The sequence below is a fragment of the Acartia tonsa genome, chromosome 9, assembly GCF_053477335.1.
Source record: "Acartia tonsa isolate MP-2025a chromosome 9, ASM5347733v1, whole genome shotgun sequence".
NCBI classification, from domain to species: Eukaryota; Metazoa; Arthropoda; class Copepoda; order Calanoida; family Acartiidae; genus Acartia; species Acartia tonsa.
Genome location: NC_137268.1, coordinates 15,760,746 through 15,779,910, shown reverse-complemented (window position 1 = coordinate 15,779,910; position 19,165 = coordinate 15,760,746). Strand labels below are relative to the sequence as shown.

General features: G+C 31.4%; 3 protein-coding genes across 6 annotated transcripts in view; 2 read left to right on the top strand and 1 right to left on the bottom strand.

The window, feature by feature from the left end:
- Positions 1-4,186: 4,186 nt before the first annotated feature.
- LOC145328313 (uncharacterized) lies at positions 4,187-9,936 on the top strand. 3 transcript variants are annotated; one of them, XM_080171941.1, is made up of 9 exons: positions 4,187-4,497; positions 5,140-5,237; positions 5,573-5,687; positions 8,132-8,188; positions 8,318-8,376; positions 8,812-8,905; positions 9,042-9,124; positions 9,543-9,620; positions 9,768-9,936. In XM_080171941.1, the coding sequence occupies exons 1-9, from the start codon at positions 4,345-4,347 to the stop codon at positions 9,865-9,867; spliced, it is 837 nt and encodes a 278-aa protein (XP_080028067.1). In that variant the 5' UTR covers positions 4,187-4,344; the 3' UTR covers positions 9,868-9,936. The 3 variants fall into 3 exon arrangements, with proteins under 3 accessions (XP_080028067.1, XP_080028066.1, XP_080028068.1); XM_080171940.1 differs by having other exon boundaries at positions 4,188-4,497; positions 5,140-5,240; positions 5,576-5,687; positions 9,768-9,934; XM_080171942.1 differs by lacking the exons at positions 5,140-5,237; positions 5,573-5,687 and adding exons at positions 7,179-7,301; positions 7,817-7,950 and having other exon boundaries at positions 4,207-4,497; positions 9,768-9,923.
- Positions 9,937-12,004: 2,068 nt separating this feature from the next.
- Positions 12,005-16,741, top strand: LOC145328312 (uncharacterized). Its single transcript, XM_080171939.1, has 8 exons — positions 12,005-12,121; positions 12,783-12,853; positions 13,319-13,405; positions 14,207-14,311; positions 14,787-14,916; positions 15,383-16,000; positions 16,100-16,433; positions 16,664-16,741. Exons 1-5 carry the CDS (start codon positions 12,052-12,054, stop codon positions 14,850-14,852), a joined length of 399 nt encoding a protein of 132 aa, XP_080028065.1. The 5' UTR covers positions 12,005-12,051; the 3' UTR covers positions 14,853-14,916; positions 15,383-16,000; positions 16,100-16,433; positions 16,664-16,741.
- LOC145328310 (calcitonin gene-related peptide type 1 receptor-like) overlaps positions 16,486-19,165 on the bottom strand; it is a 42,901-nt gene continuing 40,221 nt past the window's right edge. For both annotated transcript variants that reach the window (XM_080171937.1, XM_080171938.1), the window contains one exon: positions 16,486-19,072. In XM_080171937.1, the coding sequence (XP_080028063.1) occupies positions 19,021-19,072 (52 nt within the window). In that variant the 3' untranslated portion in view covers positions 16,486-19,020. The remainder of the gene's footprint in view (positions 19,073-19,165) is intronic.

Sequence of the window (19,165 nt, the reverse complement as noted above, 5' to 3'; positions counted from 1 at the left end):
ATTTTTATTTTAATAATTGTGGAAATTTGACTGTAATACCAAGTTAAACATTATTTTTCAGTATTGCATAGAGCCGGTTCTAATCCAGCGGATATAAATCGGTTTGGAAGCCATACTGGAATAGGTATTTATCGCATTGTATTATAGACAGCTTTCCACAGTTATTTAGAATAAAAAAATATACAAATGAAACCAGTTTTGTTTGCCCTGAGGTGCCTGAGACCAATGCTAAAAAATTAAACATTATTTTATGATTTCTATTTTAATAATTGGAAATTTGACTGTAAAACAAAGCTAAACATGATTTTTCAGTATTGCTTAGAGCCAGTTCTAATCCATCTTATATAAATCGGTTTGAAGCTATACTGGAATATATATTTATCGCATTGTATTATAGACAGCTTTCCACAGTTATTTATAATGAAAAAATATACAAATAAAACCATTTTTGTGGGCCCTGATGTGCCTAAGGCCTGTGGTAAAAAATTAACATTAATTTTATGATTTTTATTTTAATAATTGTGGAAATTTGACTGTAATACGAAGATAAACATGATTTTTCAGTATTGCTTAGAGCCAGTTCTAATCCATCGGATATAAATCAGTTTGAAGCCATACTGGACTAGTTATTTATTGCATTGTATTATAGACAGCTGTCTGCGGATACTAAAATGGAAAATTATAAGATTAAAACCAGTTTTGTGATAAAGGCCTGTGATATAAAAACTGACATATTATTTATGATTTTTATTTTAGTAATTGTGGGAAAATGTGGAAATTTGACTGTAATATGAAGCTAAACATGATTTTTCAGTATGGCTTAGAACCGGTTCTTATACAGCGGATATAAATTGGTTTGGAAGTCATACTGGAATAGTTATTTATTGCATTGTATTATAGAAAGCTGTCCACGGATATTAAAATGGAAAATTAAACTGTTTTTAAACTATTTTTGAAAGGTATATAAAAAACATACTGTGACACCTGTAGAATCATACTGCAAAGCCAAAAATAAGAACAATTGCCCACGTCGATTTTTATTAGGATTTTAAAGTTTATTTTTTACTATGGATTCAATAAATTTTACTGAATCATGATGTTTCTTTCCTTTGTGGGTAAAATACTCAGCTTTTAGAGTGTCTTGCGTCATAAATATTGTATGCTAGTATACAGTAAAGTTACATGTTTTGATTTTATCAATCAAAACTAATTAAAAATTAATTCTTTATAATATATCAATGAATTAACATAAAAATGTTTCATGTCTATAAACAAGTCCTAAAAATTTAAGTATGTCCTTAAACAGTATTATCTATTTATGCAGTTTTGCAACAAATTTACTTACAATATTGTTTGTACTGATGCATTAATATTCTGCTAATTCAGTTCTGACAATCTACAAGTGTTAATGTTCGTTTGTCCTTCCATTTCAGAGCTTCGCTTTTATGGATGTTGTCATCCTTGTTTAATTTTATTTAAAAGGGGGCCATTTATAAGTTTATTTTATTATATCCATTTGTTTTATCTGATACTTTCCAAAATATGTTTTATTAAGACTTTATCAATAAAAAGTAAATTTTTTGTAACTAGACCAAATATAATTAAGAATTAGAACCATAAATCTAAATACAAAACTAAAAATATCCTTGAGACATTCTATTCTGCAACCTTTTTTATTCATAAACATTTTTAATCAAGTTAATTTGTTTATACTTAGTGTATATAACTGTGTAGGTACGTCGTATACAAGCACTTTAAATTTTAAACTGACAAATTTTTTAGATTTTAAAAAGTTAATCTAATGGATTTTATTTTTATTTATTATTTTGTTGTAATTAAATCAGGGTAGCCCCTTTCGTGACAACACCCCTTAAGGGGAGTTTCTTTGTATTTTCACAGTAGCTTTTCTCCTATTTCTAGCCCCAAGCAATTTTGAAAATACGACGAATCGCCACTTAAGGGGCGTTGCCATGAATGGGACTATACCCATAAATCATTTTTAATTCAATTGTTTTATATTTATATATGTATTATTTAAGTAGAATTTGTTGTTATTTTAATAATTTTTAATACAATTGTTTTAACTGATTCTTGTTTATTATTTATTACGATTTAGAAACCATAGAATCCGTACGTCCATTTATAATATGCTGATACACATATAGTAATCTGCGCTAATATCCAATAAAAAGTAGTAAGCTTTGTTCATATATAGCTTAAGAATTTGGTTACCGATCCGATTAAGTTCTACATTTTAGGGAAGATGCATAAAGGTTCTAAAATCCTTTTAGACCGTTTTCATCATTAAAATCTGAAGATGGTTTTATGCTATTTTTCTACGCTAAATTCTAAAACTAATATTCTTTAGTAAATGAATTGCTACCAAGTTCTTTATCTTGATAATCAGAGGCTTTTAGTAAAGTAGCGTTTGGGGGATGGTGCATTTTGAATTAAAATTAATTAAAAAATGAAAAAAATTCCAATAAAAGTTGCACTATCAGAAATACTCGTTTTATCTGGAATTATCTGGTTTTTCAACCTTACAGTGTCACAACTATAAAATTGAATTAATTGCCCATTGTCCCCTCCCTTCCTCCCTGCCTAAGGCCTGTGCTAAAAAAAACTGACATTATTCTTTAGGATTTTTATTTTAGTAATCGTGGGAAATGTCTGTAATACAATGCTATACATGACTTTTTCAGTATGGCTTAGAACAGGTTCTTATCCAGCGGATATAAATTGGTTTGGAAGCCATACTGGAATAGTTATTTATCACATCGTATTATAGACAGCTGTCCGCAGATATTAAAATAAAAATACAAGAGTTAAAAACTTAAAAACAAAGTGAAAAACGTTATTCTATATCCATTATATTTATCGGTTGCAAAGCTGTACTGAAAAAATAAAAGATCCCTCATTCATTGAAATATTTACAAGGTAGAACATGTTGTATAGTTAGGTTGCTAATATGGACCTCATTTATTTGTAAGTGGTAAGGGGTTGGGGGCAGACCCACAGGGCAGGATTTATGCTAGTTTTCATTTAGTAGGTTTAAATTTCGGATCAATTATTTTTTTCCTGTAACAAAATTTACATTAACTTTTCGTGCAAAAATAAACCACTAAAAATAAAGAAAGGAGTCTGAAATTTTTTGTGTAGATTCTTTAGACAAATGAGAATCGCAGTTCTTTTATGCTTCATGATCCATTTTTATGTTTAAATCCCTTTAATTATGCAAACTTTGTCCGTAGGTACTACATTTAAAAAAGTCTTTTTTTATACTATTAAATAAAAAATGTTGATTGTCTTTCAGTGTCGTTAATTCGTTGGCCTTTCAATGTAGATCGATGACATTTTAAACATAGCTAGTTAAAGTAATTGGTAGTCTCTAAATAAAATTTCATTAATATCACATGAATACAAATAAACTTATTACAATCATAAAAAACGACACTAAAAACCATAAACCCCAAATGAATATAAAAAAATATTTTTAAAATAAATTATTTAAGACTGTTCACGTTATCATCAGCTAAGGGGTTAATATGAGCCCACTTATTGAAACCATTTTTAAGATTTTTCATGAAAGCAAAAGTGTTCCCCATTTTCGGGCCATAAAGGGGGAGAGGGAAATGGTCACAAACCGGTTTCAAGATATCCAAGAATCCATAGAATTTCTTTATACACAACCGGTCAAATAAGCAGAGGGTCGGGGGAGGGGGTAAGTGGAAGCCTCTTCCTCTATTGGCCGGTTAGACTTGAGCAATACATTTCATTCAAAAATAAAGGGTGGAGCATCGCATGAGAGGGGATGACTTTTCCTCCTGGTTGAAAGGATGAAAGGGAAGGGGGATTCCCATTACATGCCTGATGTACAGAGTTAGGCACCTGACTGGCTTGAATTTAAACATAAGTCTTTAATAAGACCAAACAAGAGTTGGATTAAAAAATTTTTAAAAAATGTGAATTTGTTGTGCTAGTGGTAAAAAATCTGAATTTAAAATTTTTTTACACAATGTTAAAATACTTATTATCTTAAAGTAATATTTTTAGTAAGTTGAAGGATAGAATAAGGTATTTTGTAATGAGAATATTCACATTAAGCCAAATTATGTCAAAATTTAACCCCCCCCCCCCCCTTTGGTTTGCTAAAATCAGGCATTCCCGGAACTTCCTTTGGGGTGTTTTTTTCTGACCATGGTCCCGTTTTAGCGTTTTAGCGGTCTTGGGCATATGATATCTTAATTGATTCAGATATTTTATAACCGGTTTATGCCCATTTCCCTTTTCCCCTTAATGGGCTGAAAATTGGGAACACTTTTGGTTTCTTTAAAAATCTTAAAAATGGTTGGAAGTCGTAAAGTGTATTTAGGCAGGAACAACAGTATCAGCATAAAATATTTTATTTCAGAACTTAGAACTATGGGTAAAAATTCATGGACAAACAAATTAAAGGAGTTGAAAAGAAGAGAGGAAGAAGGAAACTTACTCTTCATGGTATGTTAGGATTAAAGGAGGGGGGGGGGGGTGGGTTAATGCAACCATCTCGTAATCAATGATTGAATAACACTTAGAATTCTAATTTTGATCTTAAATTTTGCATGAATAATCCTTGGTAGGTCTATTTTCCCTAATTCGAACAAAAAGAACACATATTACTTTTTTTTGGCTCAAAAATCTTATTTAAGTTCTAGCCGGTTGCTGTTGGTACTAGAAACTTAAAAAATGGCTATTGCTATCATTTTACATGAATTAAACAAAAAAATATGTTTTTAAAAGTTGATTCCTACGTAATTAATGATGAATTTGCCCTGAAAATAGGCAAAACGCGGGTAAATGGCTGAGCCGCCAGCCGTTACTTTTCCAACTTTTTGTTCGATTTAGGGAAAATAGACCTACCAAGGATTACCCATGAAAAATTTCAGTTCAATTTAATCACTGATTACGAGATGGTTGCATTAAACCCCCCCCCCCCCTTAAACTTTTTAAAAATCTTCCAAGATAATAGCCTTAACTTATGTTCAAACATATTAATAATTTTAAAATAATACTTATGAACAGTGACATGCTAACTGATTGAGTGAGGATCACTGTTTTGGCTGCATTTCACCATATCATTAATGTTAATTACCTATCTAGGACCGCGGACGGCAGTCTGGCAGCAGTTCTCATGACCAGCAGCCGTCGACCAGTCCCAGAGATTCCACTGGACCTCCCCCTAATCAGCATGACAGGAATGGGTTTTCATACATTTGATTTAATGATTCAACAATAATCTGTGAATTATGATTTCTTCAAATGTACCAAATTCTGTTTTTTAAAAATACCTATTGCTAACCCCTGCGGGGCAAATAGATTCAGTGCCCTAAAGAATTAGAAAAAAATTATTCGCCCCCTTCCCTTGCTTTCAATTTATTTCATACACAATAGTATGGGAGTATTTGAAGTAAACATTAAACAAGGCACTTTGAGATAAAAATTAAGCGACGTTTCTTTAATTATAGATAGGTATGATTTACACAAAATTTCTCATGAAATAAAAATGTTTGAAAATCACAAATGAATACAGGAACAGTCCCCGTAATAGCATGGCTACCAGCCCGCCCCCAGAAATGGGAGGACCCCCCACGGATGGCGGAATAATGAGTGGAGCCAACACCCCAAAACCACCTTCTACCCCTAACCAGGTAAAAAATCTCAATATGAAAATGTAAATCAAAACTACAGAGTAAAACACTAGAGGGGGAAGGGGTTAGATAACTGTTATGTGCCGACCTTCAATTGGGTCTTTAAAAATCAACCTATATTGTCGGGAATATTAACACAGCCAAGTAACAGAAAAAATAATTTGCTAGCAGACAAAAAGGTTCTTGGAAAAGGGGGGCAGGTAGTTATCTGTATACAATATACATCTATACTTTAATACTAATTAAAATAACTCTTCTATTATGTATAAAAAAAATCTTAAAATTTTAATATTAATTTAGAATAAGGTATAAGAAAAGTATCTTAATGAGTTTTAAAGGTGAAATGCTTTTTAGCTCCTCACAAAAGCATTTTTAAGAAACTGCAATTTGTCATTTTTTCACATTTCTTGACTGTGATGCATTTGCAGTAAAAGAATCTTCTTTAATAACGTAGGTTATAGTAAAAAGAAAAAAAACTCCTTCTTATTTGACAAAAAAATCTCTAAAGACAAAAAAGTTATTGAAGTTTGATTTTTTTTTATTAAAGCATTTAATTACAAATTATGGATAAATTATGAAGTTATATCTTAACCTGTCAATCAAATTAAAGGATTATAGGAATTAATAAGGGGTGGGAATTTACGAACATGAGCAATTTTTTAGGTCATGTTTTTTAAGTATACAAAAAGAAAAACTGAATATTTGTTTTCAGTGAGAAAAGGGGGGAGGCGGATGTGCCACTTTTTGAAACCAAAACTAAAAGTCATCAAAGGAACTCAACTAAAAAAAGAGTTACAGGTCTGAGATTTTGCATGGCAGTTGCTTTATAGGGGTACAATATGGAACTGTGAAGAAACGGCGGCGCAACCGCCGAAAACCGCCGTTTCCCGCCAATTTTTTTTTCCAATTTCTCGGCGGTTTTCGGCGGTTGCAATACAATTTTGAAAAGGTTTGTGTAACTAGTATCAAACTTAAAATTCATGAAAAAACTGCATTTTTAAAACTTGTGTATACTTCAGAGGATAGCTCAAAAAAATAATAATAGTACAAAAACGTTATATACCAATATAAAAACTAGAGGTTATGAGCTTTCCAATGGTATGCGTAGCATTTTTCTACCACTTCTTGGTGCTGAGCAATGACATGTTTAAAATGTCTGTATATTTCTTTGCAGGCTCGACAATGTGAATTTTAGGTTAAAAATAGCTAAAATCTTTTTCCCGGATTTTCTCCCAAGAAGGAACGCTTTTGATTTCGTTTTTTGCATTTTTCATTAGTCTATATATGTATATATCAGAATCTGTAATAATCTCAGAGAGCCTGTTTCAAAAAACTGCTTTTTCCTTCTGGCGACTAGTGGCCTCCCCCCTTTTCTCACTGCCAAATTTTTTGTTATTTTTCATAAAATGAACTTCTGATATGAGTTTAAGTTTCTATTTGTGTTAAATAAAAAACTTAAAAGATTTTATTTCAAATTATGATTTTGATAAGGTACAACAGTAGTAAGCACAGAATCAGAGACGCCTCTAACAACTCCACAAGTTTCAACAGCTCCTGTTTCAACAACACCCGCAGAAAATGCCTCTAGTTTACCTATAGTACAACAACAAACAGGTTATTTTTTACTTCCTAAATTTTAAATATCAGTCATATGAAATCAAGCTTTACACATAGCGTAATTAATAGATTAAAGGTTTTTAAAGAAATTTTGAGGGCTTGGCTCATCGTGCTGCTGACAAGTAAACAACATTTTACCATTAGAATCTCCCCCCCCCCCATACGTTATAGACACTAGTTTAACAAGTAGTTGCCGAATGGTAATAGAAATATGTTCAAGTAGTTTCCCTGTCAACTAACGCACGACTAACCTGTAATTAAGGTAGTTAGTTTTTTTTTGTCTGAAGCTAAAGATCTTGTTAATTGCTGGTCCTAATTTGATGTAATTTAAGTGGATATCTTAGAGTGGTTTTAAGCTATTTCCCTTACCTTCTTCTAGAAACTAGGGGCGACGTATAAAATAAGGTTGCATTTTATTATTATTAACTAAGTTGTATTTATATGATCAGGTCTTGCAGTACCTGTATGAACCCAACCAAATTTTAAAATTTTCTTGCGAATTTGAATTTTAGGCGAATCTCAATGGTCCACTCTCGGTGATTCCCAGGAAATTTGGGGTACAAACGAAGAGACTCCATTGTGGGACAGTAATCCTGACACATGGGACCATGACAGTGCTACTAGACTGGCACAAAAATTATTACAGGTTTATATATTTTATTTTTATAAGGTAAATTAAGTGTAAACTAGTGTTAAGGAAATATCCCCTTTATATTAATAAATATGTAATAGTTCTATGAAAAGTGTGCGGTTTATTTAGCCACTTAAATACCTATTCTAATATTTATTTTGGGGTTTCCGTTCAGTTAACTTATGTTACTTTTTAGGTTCAGCATATGGATACAGCTAGTTACGCCAGTGGAGTTGATAATGAATCTAAAGATGTAAGTTTAATTAACGAAGCTTTCAATAAAATCTTTGTTTATTCCTAATTTATTACTTTGCCACCACAAGAAACTTATGTATTTTAAAATCCGTCGTTTAGCTGGTCTAAAATTGTTATTTTAATTTAGGGAAGTCAAATGATCTCACAGGATGGAAAGCCTGGCCAGATTATATCCCCAAATCCCAGGTATAGACACAATTTATTAATCATTATAAAGGGGGGGGGGGGCGGATGTGCCACATTTTGAAACCAAAACTAAAAGTCAAAGGAACTCAAATAAAAAAAAGAGTTACAGGTCTGAGATTTTGCATGGCAGTTGCTTTATAAGGTTACAATATGGAACAGTGAAGAAACGGCGGCGCAACCGCCGAAAAATTCGGCGGGAAACGGCGGTTTTTGGCGGTTGCGCCGCCGTTTCTTCACAGTTCCATATTGTACCCCTTTAAAGCAACTGCCATGCAAAATCTCAGACCTGTAACTCTTTTTTTAGTTGAGTTCCTTTGTTGACTTTTAGTTTTGGTTTCAAAAAGTGGCACATCCGCCCCCCCCCCTTTGTATTACTTCCATAGGTAGTATTTCGAGATTATTTTTATTCACTTTTACATATTTTTTGTCTTTAAGGTTTAAGACAGAGTTTTGTCGCAACTTTAGAGAGAAGGGTGAATGCATTTATGGAAATCAGTGCCAGTTCGCTCATGGCAAAGCAAAATTAAGGGTAAGATATTAAATAAAAATTTTAAATATCCAATATCGAAAGGGCTAAAAAAGAAGTTTAAATCCGGTTTAAAACAGTTAAGTTTTTTATTTTAGTATCCGCAGAAAGCTGTATAAAATACGTAAATTACTTTCAGCATGATATGATCCGCCACAACAAGTACAAGACAAAGCTGTGCCAGAAATATTGGATCAAGGGATGGTGTGCTTATGGCACAAGGTACTTTCCATGTTTATGCAACCTGTCTATTAGTTTAATAAGTCAAGAGGGGGTCATTGGACTGTTATAATTTTTACACTAGTCTCCTAAAATTTTTTATTAAGTTTTCTTATTGGTTAGTTTTGGAGTAACATTTACTTAAATTTTGATTAGGTAGTTTGTTCATAAAGATTAATGTCAAAATGTTTGAAACAATAATTGTTACCTACAGAACGGTAGTCATTGGGGATGTACATCAATTTATCATTCATTGTCTTATCCCTTTAGATCCCTGATTATTAGTACAGGGATTTACCTTTATTACATCAAACATAATCTTAACTTTTACAGAATTTATCCAAAGGATTCATTATTCAAAGAGTTAAAAAATTTAAAATTATGTATTTTGTTTGAAATCTCACAAACTTTAATTGTTCAGATGCAACTTCATTCACCAGGAAGAGGAGCAACACATTGCAGAGAAGACAAGAGTTGGAGAACATCAATCTGGATTCAGGTGAGTTTTTACACCTTGGTTTAAAGCTATTTTTCCTGTGCGAAAAGAAAATATTATTTCATTATTTCTAACAAAGACTAGTTTTCTATTACTAGACTTAATTATTAACGAATGTTAAAATTTTGAATAAAAATTGTTATTGTTTAGACCTTTGATGCCAACGAAATCTCTGCGGAAATCCAGCGAATCCAGTGCTGATTCTGGTGTTGATGTAAACGATGTTTACAACAGGGCTTTAGGTACGTAAATTTAAATTAAAACACATTTTTTTATATTGTAAAAAGCAGGTATACAATTTGGATATGATAATTGATCTTTGTTCTATTGACTGCCACCCTCCCACCCAAATTTTCTTAGATTAATATTAATATACCTTATTCCTGATTTAAATCTAGTAATATTTTACTACTCGTTAAAGTCCAGCTTAAACACGTTCCGTTAAATTCAGGGACAAGGGAAGGCTATTCTGGCAAACAATGCTTTAGAGCTGATTTCATAGATTTCCAGTTAAAACTAGATGTTGAGATTATGCAACTTTTGGCAGAATTTGATAAGAATCTCAAGCATTATTTTATTAGTTTGTGCTCACTTTACTACAAGCCATGCAAAAATGATAGTCAGAGATTAGTTCCATGTTCAGTTTTGAGATGAACGAGTTGAATAATGCTTTTTACATATTTTATATATTTTATCTAAATCATAGACTACTCGTAAATTATATGTTTAATAGTGAATAAAATTTATTGAAAATCCCAAAGAGTGGATAGCTGTAATATTTTCAAAAATATTTAAGATTGTTTAGATATTTATCTCATCAAAAAATTTTACATAAAAAAAGTTTTTACGACACCTATCAATAAAATTCTGAACTACATAACTATTCTTTTCCAAATCCTAAATTTTATAATATATGTTGTGGTTTAATTTGGTATTTCTTGACAACATCTTGCCTCTAATTGCGAAACAAGTTGGAGGGAAGTGTCGAAATAGGAAATGTAAATAAGGAGCTTCCCTGAAATCATAAAATGATTTATCATGTCCTGCAATATTGAACATAAAAACAACTAATCTTCTCGAATATTAACAATTTACAAACTTATTACAGAATTTAAAAATGGGTAATTTTCCCCAAAGTGCCTTGTAGAGCACTGAATCCCCCCTTTCCCCACCATTAACTTAAAACAAATTGTAAACGATCAAAGGGGCGGGGGTCCTTTTGGTATAGCATTAAGGAAACCAAAAGATATAATCTTAATAAGGAGGGGGATCAGTGCTTAATAGGCAACTTTGTGGTAAGGCACCAATATATATATTTTTTATGCTTATTTGTTATTAAGGTGTTCGTCAAATAGAATTTAGTATTTTATGTTTATTTATTTTTTAAAAGCGAAGCTTTTCTATAATTATGGTCGGTCCGTAAGTCCGTACGTCTTTCCATTACAGTTAGCTGTTTCCGTTAATTCAAAAAGGTTAGAATTGTCCTATCAATTTAAACTTTACATGCTAATTCCTATAGCTGTTAGGTACCACTTAGAAAGCGCAGCAACTCTATAATCGTTACCAGAAAGTGCATTCGTTCATTTAAGACAGGCTTATTTTTTACTTTTTTTACAACAAATTTTTGTATGTTAAAATTAGTCATCAGATTTTTTGAATACTGATTCCTATTACAACAAGGTAAAGTGTTATAAGCGAGGCATCTCTATAATAAAGTCCTAAAAACGTCATTATGTCCTTAAACAGTAACATGTATTTAATCAGTTTTGCAACAAATTTACTCACAATTTTGTAGACATATGCATTAATATTCAGTTTATTCAGTTCTGACACTCTTAATACAGTTAATGTATGTTTGTCCTTCAATTTCAGCGCTTCGCTTATGAATGTTGTCATCCTTGTTTTAATAAGTAATGAACAATGAATTTTATTTTTGAGCTTTAAAGTAAGATGTATTTTAATCATTGAATCAATATGAAACTTTGTCTTAATTTGCTTTAAGGGGTTAATAAAAGTGTTTGAAAATGCATCAAAGTAAAAATTTATTAAAATATTTTTTTTTTGTCTTTAATCAGTTACAAATATTATGGAAAAGAAAAAAAATTAAAGATTTAAATTTTACGAAGTAATTAAAAATATTTTTTTAATCTCCCTACTTTTGAATTGTTTGGTAAGAATTCTTTTGTTTGTTTTGAAAAACGGTCTGCTAATTTCTTATCTAATAGTGAGGTTTAGTGATGAGATTTAGCGAATTTAGACCCTTATCTACTTTACTATAAACCCTTTTTTATAATAGTTGAATCATCCCAAACATTCAAAACTTTTAAAGGTTTCGTGAATTAGTTGCGTGATTTTAATAGAATTGTTGATCAGAAAGAACTTCCCTTGTCCCTGGTTAAATTTAGGTCAGTCTGAACCGTACGAGGTGACCTCCATGTTCAACAAGACAATCAACATGCCAGATCTGGACATCATCAACACCAAGAGAATGAAGCTAGACATAAGTAAGCTTAGTTTTGGTCCCAAGATCTATTTGTATAGAGCAATTTCTAGGACGTTAATATTAGGGTTGGGCCGGATATCCGGTTATCCGGCCAAATTACCGGATAACCGGCCAAATTACTAGATACTACAGTAGCAAAAAAAATTTCTTAAGAAATCTTATACAAATTTACATAAAGTTAAACTTGTTCAGAAAAAAAGTTCTTCTAGCTTCAATAATAAGAAAATTATAGCCATTTAAAATTTTTAAAAGCAGAGATTTTTGGTGTAAAGTATTAAAAATTATAGAACCGGATATCCGGCCGGATAGTTTCAATATCCGGTATCCGGCCGGATATTGAAAATGGCCGGATATCCGGCCACACCGGATATCCGGCCACACCGGATATCCGGCCCAACCCTAGTTAATATTATAGGGCATAATTTTTAAGTTAAAAGCGTCTTATTTTAGGACAGAAAAAAATGTCAGGGAAGACAGTTAATAACTTAATTTATTAGTTTGTTGAAACTTCACTGATTAGGACATTTTTAATTTTTATTACTTAAAAAATATTGAATGCATGTATTTTATTTTCATAAATGTACACACACGAATGTTTTGTGCTTCGCCACTGGAGGATGTTGTCACCCTAGTTAATTATTAATGATCAAATATTACTTAAGGTACATACAAGAATGATGTTGTTAATACAAGTTTTCAAAATCTGAATGGCAATCAATGGAATCAAATTAAGGTGAATATTTATTGTTGTGATAAAGAGTTTATCTGTAATGTTTAGTTTCCTTCATTCTTCTTATTTAATATTTGTATAAAATTCAATCTGTTTTTATATAACTAAAGGTTTAAAATCCAGCGAAAATAAGCTCATTATAGTTGTTTTATTTTTAATTAGTCGTTGTCTCCCCATTCATTTTTTAGCAGAGATAATAAAACATAAATGTACAACAAATACTTCTTCCCGAAGGTGAGATTGACTTCGCCACATAATTTTAGGGATAATAAAATTAGATTGGAGATTTTTAGGATTTATTTGATCTTGGGAGGGTAGACGTGACCTTTTATTAATAGTTTAAAACCCTTCAGGGACCTAAAGAGAATATAAACACATACACACTCTTGCACTTTCATACCGAAAATGGCAGACCTTTTATTAGGATTACACTTTACAATCATCTTTATTATACATTGTTGTTTTTAGGTTAAAGATATTGAGAAGGATAGTGATATGTTCAATATGAACCTGGCTACTGAAATGAACAGAAATCTTTATCTCGACGTTGTCAAGGTAAACAAATTGATTTTTCTTGAGTCTGTGATCATCTCATCATAGCTATTATTTACCTATTTCTGTTCATGTGGCTTTGAGCGATTATGTTCTATTAGGTTATTTGGGTGTTACTTCTATACTTTATAGGTTGGGCTGTTTTATTTTCCTTTCAGTCCTCAAAATAGCTTTAAGCCCTATATTGACCAATGGAATTAAAATTCTTTGAAATTTTGAGATCTTTTACTTCAGCCATTCATAACGAATACATATTCCTGTAATGTTAAGTTGAATGGAAAACGCTTTAATTAAAATATTAAAACGCTACCTTTTTGTTTATTCGTTGAAGTCGCTACTGGAAGTAGCTTGGCTCAAAAAATTTCTATCTGTTCTTTAAATACATTTCCTAGTTTGTTTTTATTTTCCTTCTTGAGATTTTTAAAACTAAAAGGGGGGGGGGGCGAAAGTGACACTTTTTGAAACCAAAACTAAAAGTCAACAAAGGAACTCCACTAAAAAAGGAGTTACAGGTCTGAGATTTTGCATGGCAGTTGCTTTATAGGGGTAAAATATGGAACTGTGAAGAAACGGCGGCGCAACCGCCGTTTCCCGCCTAATTTTTTTTGCCTTTTCTCGGCGGTTTTCGGCGGTTGCGACGCCGTTTCTTCACAGTTCCATATTGTACCCCTATAAAGCAACTGCCATGCAAAATGTCAGATCTGTAACTCTTTAATTAGTTGAGTTCCTTTGACTTTTAGTTTTGGTTTCAAAAAGTGTCACTTTCGCCCCCTCCCCCCCTTTAAATAATTAATTTCTGTCCAGGTTAAAGATAGCCGGCCAGTTCCTCATCCTGAGGATAATCACATTCCAGTCTCCAATAACCTGCCATTCAATCCACCTATTAATGGCCAGTACAGGTACTTAGAGGTCCGGGAAAATTGTTTTTTTTTACACTAGTCCCAAAAGTTTTATAAGAAAATGTTTTTGGCTTGTTGGCTTGACAACTTGGTGACTCTTAATAGATTTTGATATGTTGGTTTATTTTCAAGTTTCAACCACTAATTGTAATCTGCAGTAGGAGTAATTTTGTGCATAAACATTGATGAGTTAACATTAGTTATATAATATTTTCATTTATACGGTCAGATGAAAGTCAGAAAGTCAAAAATCATATTTACTAAAATCACTAGAACCCAAAGTATAACAACCACGCTATTGTAGTTATTGTATTCGTTGGCTTAAAACATTCAATACTTTAATTTAATTTTGATTGGTTGGTTCCAAACCTGAAGTGTAAAAACTTTTCAACAAATAATTTTAAAGCTCTTTATTATTTTTTTGTTATTTAAAGAAATGTTTTAAGATATTTTTGTCGTGAAAATAAATTTTTTTTTTGTTTTAGGAGACCAGCAGTCCAAGACAGCTAGCCTTTGTCCGCGTGTTCTCGGCCCTAGCGCGCATTGCGTAGTACCTAAAAGCAGCCTGGCGGCCGCTCACATAGACACAACCACCAAACCTGCCATTATTTTCAGGTATAAACTTTTATTTTAAGGTTTATTAAGATTCGTTGCTATCATCATAAGTGAAATTACTCAAATTACTTTTTTAAGTGAAGCCACTCTAAAATTGTCTTCTGTCTGTCCGTCATTCAATCCGTAACGATATAGGATGAATATGATTTTGAATTGTTTCATTGTTTTATTCATCAGTCTGTCATTTCATGACATGACAACGAAATGATGTCACGAAATTTTTGTATTCGTAGGTGATATTACCTTTTTTTAAAATTGCTTAGGAAGAAATAGAGTTTATGCATGGTTATTCATTCATATACACCATTAAAAGTTGCAAGAATGTACTTCGAAAACTACCTAAAAAAAATTAATGAAAAGTGCTAACCGTTAATGAAGGACAAAGCGAACCTTTAAGTTCTCTTTTAAAAATTGAAGTCATTTCATCTATTATAAATCTTTGTATTAAATATCATTTTTTGTTCAGATGCTAACAGCCCTGCAGAAAACTGGTTTCTAATCGCAACCTACATCACAATAAAAAACAGACTTTTTATATCTGTAAAATTTTAGTTAACATAACAGTCATTTCGGTTTGTCATTAAGCTATAATTGAAAGCTTATTAATATTTGTACGGGTCATACAGAAAACTATAATTATTACAAGATTTATAAATGCAAGGTTGTAATCAATGATTATTTATCTATCCTTATATAATTTTGTTTATCAAAACTTGAAACTACAGTTTTTCAGTCTTCATTTTTTAATCTATTAAGTCATAATTAATAATTTGGCATAAAAAACGTGTTATACTTAGTGAAACTACATTTAACACATCTTTTTTCAGAACATTATCTAATGTATTTTCTTAAGAATCTAGACATGTAAGAAAAAAATACAGGGGGCGATATTTAATCCAATGAAAAACTCTTTATAATCAAACTTTTTCGTTAGTTATAATCTAAAACAATAGTGTACAGTAGTCTACGCTATTTTGCTAAAAATGATAATTTCAAATAGTTAAATTGTTTTTCTTCGGGTAAATTTTTCTCTCTCAGTAAAAACTATTTTGTTAAAATAATATTGTTCATAGTTTGTAAGTAGGTAAGAACAAGTTTAAATTTAAATATTAATTCTTTCATTTCTTCCATGCATTTGTAATTTAAAATTAAGGATTTTTTATTAAATAATTTTTTAATTTAGAAAATAATGAATTTTACAAACAAAATATATTGAAATTATAAAATTTAAGGTCACTAAAAATTTTGTGAAACTGTTGAATTATAATTATATTTACTATATACTATGTAATATCAAAATGTTACTTGTTGTATATTTAAAGGGTTAGTTGCACGAAATGCATTTATTTATGAAATTAGTGAACTGCATATATTTTCTTTTTAAATGGTTTAAGCTATATTTATAGGGCATATATTTAAAAAGATTTTAATTTTGTACATGTAGTTTTAAAAATATCAATTGAAATTGTTTTTCTGAAATGCACTTCATGCAACTATCCCTTTATGTAAAAGCTGTGGTAATATCCTCTTAGGAATATTTTATTTAATTTTGAAAATTCCCCCCCCCCCCCTCTCCTTCCCTTGACAGAACTATGAACTCTGGCCGCGGCGCTCGGCACCCTTGCCTACCTAATCGCAGCGCTCGGCTCCCTATTCTAAAACCTAACCTAACCTAAAATAGTTGTTTTGTCAGGGGGGAAGGGGGAGGGTATAAAAATTTTCAAAATTGAAAAAAAATATTTCTAAGAGGAGAATGCCAAAACTGTTCCTAAATGCCATTAATCACAATCCATTTTAATTTAAAATATAAAACATTTTTGAAAGATTTACTTGTTTTTGTGATGTTTAGCCTTTACTAGCGTGGCTACTCTAAGATTAGAAATGTTTGTCTGTTAGCTATGTTTAGGGGAAAACAAAAATTGGAGACTAAACTTAATTTCCGTAAGAAAAATGAATTTTTTTCAGCTGGTTTTACAAATGATTGTTTAGGTGAAGATTATAATATCTGCGTTTACTATACAACCCACTTGGTCAGCCAGTCTGTAGTGCGCTAGAAAACATGATATCAACAAAGCGGAAATTTTTTTTCCCTGCAATGTAATACAGATGTCTGATTTTTAAACCTTTTCTATAATTAGGGTCTGTCCTTACGTATGCCCATCCGTCGGAACAGTTAGCTGATGATTCCTATAATAGTTAGGTATAACTTTGAAAGCATAGCCACTCTATAAATGTTACCAGAATGCCCGTACGCCCATTTGAAACATTATCAACTTTTTTACCACTAAATATTAAAGCAAAGCTTTCTATAATTAGGGTGTGTCTGTCTGGAAAGGATATCTTTTTCGTTAATTTGGGCATGTTAGAATTGTCCTCTTGATTTCAACCTTTGCATAGTGATACCTGTAGTAGTTGGTAGGATTTAGAAAGCGTAGCAACTCAATAATTGTTACTAGAATGTCCGTACTTCCATTTTAGACATGTTTATTTTTATATTTTTAACAACAATTTTTATATGATGTATTAATCCTATTGATCTTATTGTTAGAATACTGATTCCTATGGCAACAAAGTGTTATGTTATAAGCAAATTATTTCTATAATCAGTTCTAAAAATGTAAGTATTATCCTGTATTTAAGCATTTTTTCAAGAAATTTACTTATAATGTTTTGTCGACTTTTGTACATTTATATTCTGATAATTCAGTTCTTACACTCTACAAGTGTTAATGTTTGTTTGTTCTACCACTTCAGAGCTTCCCTTTTATGGATATTGTCATCCTTATGGTTCATCTGATTTTTGGAATACAGATTCCTAGAACAAGAAAGTTATAATGCTATTGGCGAATCATCTCTATAATCAAGTCCCAAAAATGTAAGAATGTCCTTAAACAATATCCTGTATATAGACAGTTATTCAACTAATTTACTTTCAATTTTGTTTTGACTATTAAACATTTATATTCCGATTATTCAGTTCTGAAACTCTACAAGTGTAAATGTACTTTTATCCTACTGTTAGAGCTTTACTTTTATGGATGTGGTTATCCTTGTATTATGAAAATTATGCAAACAACACAACTACTTATCTATAGCCTTCAAAGGGGGAGGGAGGGTGTGACACTTAAAGATACCAAAAGTAAAAGGAACTCAACTAAAAAATAGTTACAACACTAAAATTTGGCATGGCGGTTAATATTAAGAGGTATAGTGTGTAACTATGAAGAATTAAGTTAAGGTTAGATTTGCCCCGCAGGGTTAAATTAGGTTCTTGCAGGGTAAGAGTCGAACGCAGGTTAGGATATGGCCCTGTAGGGGCAATAAACCAGCAAAATACGAGATTATCCCTAAATCATTTCCAAGCTGGATGAATTTAAAAGTTAATTTATTTCTAGAAAGTACAAATTAATTTCTCTATGGAAAGGCAACATAAAGTAGAATTACAAAGAGCATAGCAAATATTGCAGTTTGCACTCGTTGCATCTTTATATATGATTTTTTTTTGTCTAATCGACTCAGCCTATTATAGTAAGAAAGCCCCCTTTTCTCCCATCTCTTTTGAAGAGATTTTCTTCCCCTCTTCCCTTTCTCTTTCCCAAAAGGTTGATGACGTCATAGGGTGTCGCACTTTTCAAAATGATACAAAAAAGGGACAAAATGGGATGTATCCGAAATAACGTAGCTGGACAAAGTGTCTAAAAAATCAGTCTTGTGACGTCATAAAAATGAGGAATTATCCATCTCTTTTTTAGGAGTTTTCTTTCCCTCTTCTACTCTCATTTCCCTCATTTTTATGACGTTTTTTGAGACACTTCGTCCAGCTACCAAAATCAACCAAACCGAAATGTAAAACCAATCACACAATTTTCAAGTATATTTTTTCTTCGCTACTTTGAGTAATGTCATCTTTTTCTTTCTCTTGATCTGACAAATGAGACAATCTATACCAAAATAAATATTAATACTTTTTACTTTTAATCTTCTTAAACTTATTTTTTGGATTTACTGAAAATAAATATTACTACACTTTATAAGATTAAGTACATTTCTTTATCACATGTAACAAATACATTCTATAATCTTTTTTAATCACTGGATTTATTTTTAAAGTCTTGTTTCACTGTAACTCGACGAGTGCAGCTTTAGCGTGGGGACTCTGGAAAAAATATATCATTAGTTTATAAATACAAATAATTGTCTCCTCCCCCCTTAATTTTCTTTTAGTTTGAGGATAATTTTTTTGTAGTCC

Excerpts from the sequence above, each read along its gene's own strand:
- LOC145328312 (XM_080171939.1), top strand. The coding sequence starts at position 12,052 with ATGTTCAACAAGACAATCAACATGCCAGATCTGGACATCATCAACACC. Across the intron at positions 12,122-12,782 it reads GAGAATGAAGCTAGACATAA|GTACATACAAGAATGATGTT; the intron begins GTAAGCTTAGTT and ends ATATTACTTAAG. Across the intron at positions 14,312-14,786 it reads GCCAGTACAGGTACTTAGAG|GAGACCAGCAGTCCAAGACA; the intron begins GTCCGGGAAAAT and ends TTTTTGTTTTAG.
- LOC145328313 (XM_080171941.1), top strand. The coding sequence starts at position 4,345 with ATGGTTGGAAGTCGTAAAGTGTATTTAGGCAGGAACAACAGTATCAGC. Across the intron at positions 5,238-5,572 it reads CCTAATCAGCATGACAGGAA|CAGTCCCCGTAATAGCATGG; the intron begins TGGGTTTTCATA and ends TGAATACAGGAA. Across the intron at positions 9,621-9,767 it reads GAACATCAATCTGGATTCAG|ACCTTTGATGCCAACGAAAT; the intron begins GTGAGTTTTTAC and ends GTTATTGTTTAG.